Here is a 2,478-nt window from a genome sequence, read left to right as displayed (position 1 = left end):
AAGTTGGGACGAAGCATAACGCACCACTCCCCCGCGCGCCAAACCTGCTGGTATAGACTGGATCGTCTAAAAATTCGTCCAAAATTGCTATGGCTTGCTCGTATGGATCAGGCTGAGCGACAGCTCCGGGTACTAGCACTGGTTGGTGGGTAATATCGATATCACCCACCACATTGAAGAAGACATCCTGGACCTCTGGCCCAGCCTTCTCCATTAACCCCGCTCTTTTCAGCAATGAGTTGTTTGCTAATTCTTGTCTTCCGAACATCCAGATCTGAAAAGATCGCTTCCATTTCTTCCATTTCGGGCCTGCCGACAGTGGATCGTCTCTAAACTTCAACTGAGAGAGCGAATTACCTTCTTGATGAGCCATGGCGTGCTTGCCGTGAGCACGACTTAACCAACCAATCTTGACCGTCCTTTCTTCTTAGTGACAGCCAGAAAATCACAGATTATTGTCGATTCTTCCTTCTGAGTTCGAATTGCCTCGTCGCCAATGTAGGATTCTCTCTTTTCTCCAGATGCAATTAGATTTGGTAGCTCAGGGTAAAGGAACGAACCGGCCACTTACTTGTCTACACCATGACTGATCTTTATTCACAGATGCTCGGCAGTTATTGACAGGGTGTACACTGGCGCCCTCTATAGGCAGGACACAACAATTATAACAGTGCATACATGAAGACAACGATAACAATGCTTTCCTGTAAACGCAAACTAAACATGTAACGGCATGGGAGGCGCCTCTCTTTAAAAATAGGACACGGGCAATTTTCATTTGTTGGTTGCCAATTCTTAAAGTTAACACTATCAGGCAACTTTACTCTTCCCTCCTGGTACTCAACTCGGATGCACTCTGCTGCAAATGACGTTGCAGAGTCTAAAATCTTTTGGACATTAGTGTCTCTGCAGTGTCGGTGCGGTATGACATCTTCATTATCCCCAAGAAATCTTTATAGTTAGTAACAGCATCACTGCTGTCTTGCAAAACCAAAAGGCCCTTGACAAGCTCAACTAATGAAGATCGTTTGCTCATAAGGCTTTTGATATTTTTGTTGTGCGACTCAACTGAATTGTTGGTCCTCTGGCCTAAATTCAGGGAGTTTAACCGCTCGTAGCAGGACCAAGCTGTCCCATACTCTGCCCAATATTTATTAAAATATTCCATGAATGTGGGTGATGCTTCATCTTTGAGCTCTTCAAGATATTCCATATATTTCCTGTGAGTTAAGGCGTAAACTATATTTTGGAGGACTTCCCTGATTTTGTCCTTGTTCACCTCATCTTTGCTATTTCTCTTGAATGCTTCAAGAACATGGACGCTGCACAAGTGAATATGAACAGATGGTAAAAGTTCTTTCAAGACTGTTACCTCATTGTAATCTTTGTCGACTACAATAGTTTGAACTAGCTCAATAGAATCAGCGTTGGCCTGCTTGAAGGTCATTACTGATTTTCGCATAATGTCAATTTTCTTACTGGCAACGAAACAATAACCAGCTGGCTTTCCTTGGCCATGGCAATCTGTGACTCTAAAGACAACCAACGGCATTTGGTTCTTGTTGACACAATACGTGGTGTCCATGCCTACAAGTTCCGGATACTCACGGAAGTTCTTGCCCATTTCACTTGTTTGGAAGAACAAACAATATCTTTTTCTCTTTATTGTTTTCGTCCTCTTCACCCCAGCTTTTACTGTCAGTGCTCTCCTCCCCAATGATCACACAGCTTCCTGGACTTTCATTTATTTCTTTGAGAACAGCAAAGAGATGTTCAGTCTCAGAGTCATATTTTTTCTGTTCATTGAGCCTTAGTCGAGTCCTGAAATTCAGAGTTGTGAACATTGTTAGCGTTGCCTGTACGAGCATAGCCTATGCTTTGGCCCCTAGCATCTCCTCTACCTTGGCTCTTTCTTCAGCATCCAGGCGTCGCCTCTCGGGATACACAGGGAACAGCGATGGATCAACAGGGTGGTTCTGATGAGAGTCACTGAACTTATGGTCCCTCAGGAAGTGCCTGGAGTTCAAATTTTGATGTACATAACATTTTGAAGGATCTGGAATAGAGACCGTCAATGCAAGTGTTACAGATTGTAGAAAACTGACAAGCAAATCACATTAGGAGCAAAACAGCACTTGCTTTTGGTTTGGTCGATCGCCCTTCAACTTCTCATTCTTCTTCTTAGCACCAAAGTGCTTGCAGGTCATGACAAGACGCTTGTACTTTAGTTCCTCAGGAACTTTAAACTTTGAATTGAAAAAGAATTGTGGTGTGTTGCCTTAGTGGACCTATATAATGTACATATACTTGTTGAGGTCTTCTGCATATATTGTTCCAGAGCAAACTCGAAATCCTGAAAGGATTTGTATGTTGCTCTCTGTCGCAACTGTGAAAAGTGCTTGTCACACTATTCGCAGCTATGACTGCTAATACTAGCCATGTCCTGGGCCGCAGTCCAGTGACTGCGATTAACAAGTT

At 43.4% G+C, this 2,478-nt stretch overlaps 1 protein-coding gene across 1 annotated transcript; it reads right to left on the bottom strand.

Moving 5' to 3' along the window:
- Positions 1–880: 880 nt before the first annotated feature.
- On the bottom strand, positions 881–1,624 carry LOC113211292 (uncharacterized). Its single transcript, XM_026429615.1, has one exon. It carries the CDS (start codon positions 1,622–1,624, stop codon positions 881–883), a length of 744 nt encoding a protein of 247 aa, XP_026285400.1.
- Between the last annotated feature and the right edge of the window lie 854 nt (positions 1,625–2,478).

The sequence above is a fragment of the Frankliniella occidentalis genome, unplaced genomic scaffold (genome assembly GCF_000697945.3).
Source record: "Frankliniella occidentalis isolate FOCC.00 unplaced genomic scaffold, Focc_3.1 Scaffold175, whole genome shotgun sequence".
Taxonomy (NCBI): domain Eukaryota; kingdom Metazoa; phylum Arthropoda; class Insecta; order Thysanoptera; family Thripidae; genus Frankliniella; species Frankliniella occidentalis.
Note: the sequence above shows the minus strand (reverse complement) of the source record. Positions and strands in the feature narration are given on the sequence as shown.

Bases quoted from the DNA above. Each gene is read 5' to 3' on its own strand.
- LOC113211292 (XM_026429615.1), bottom strand. From the start codon at position 1,624: ATGGGCAAGAACTTCCGTGAGTATCCGGAACTTGTAGGCATGGACACC.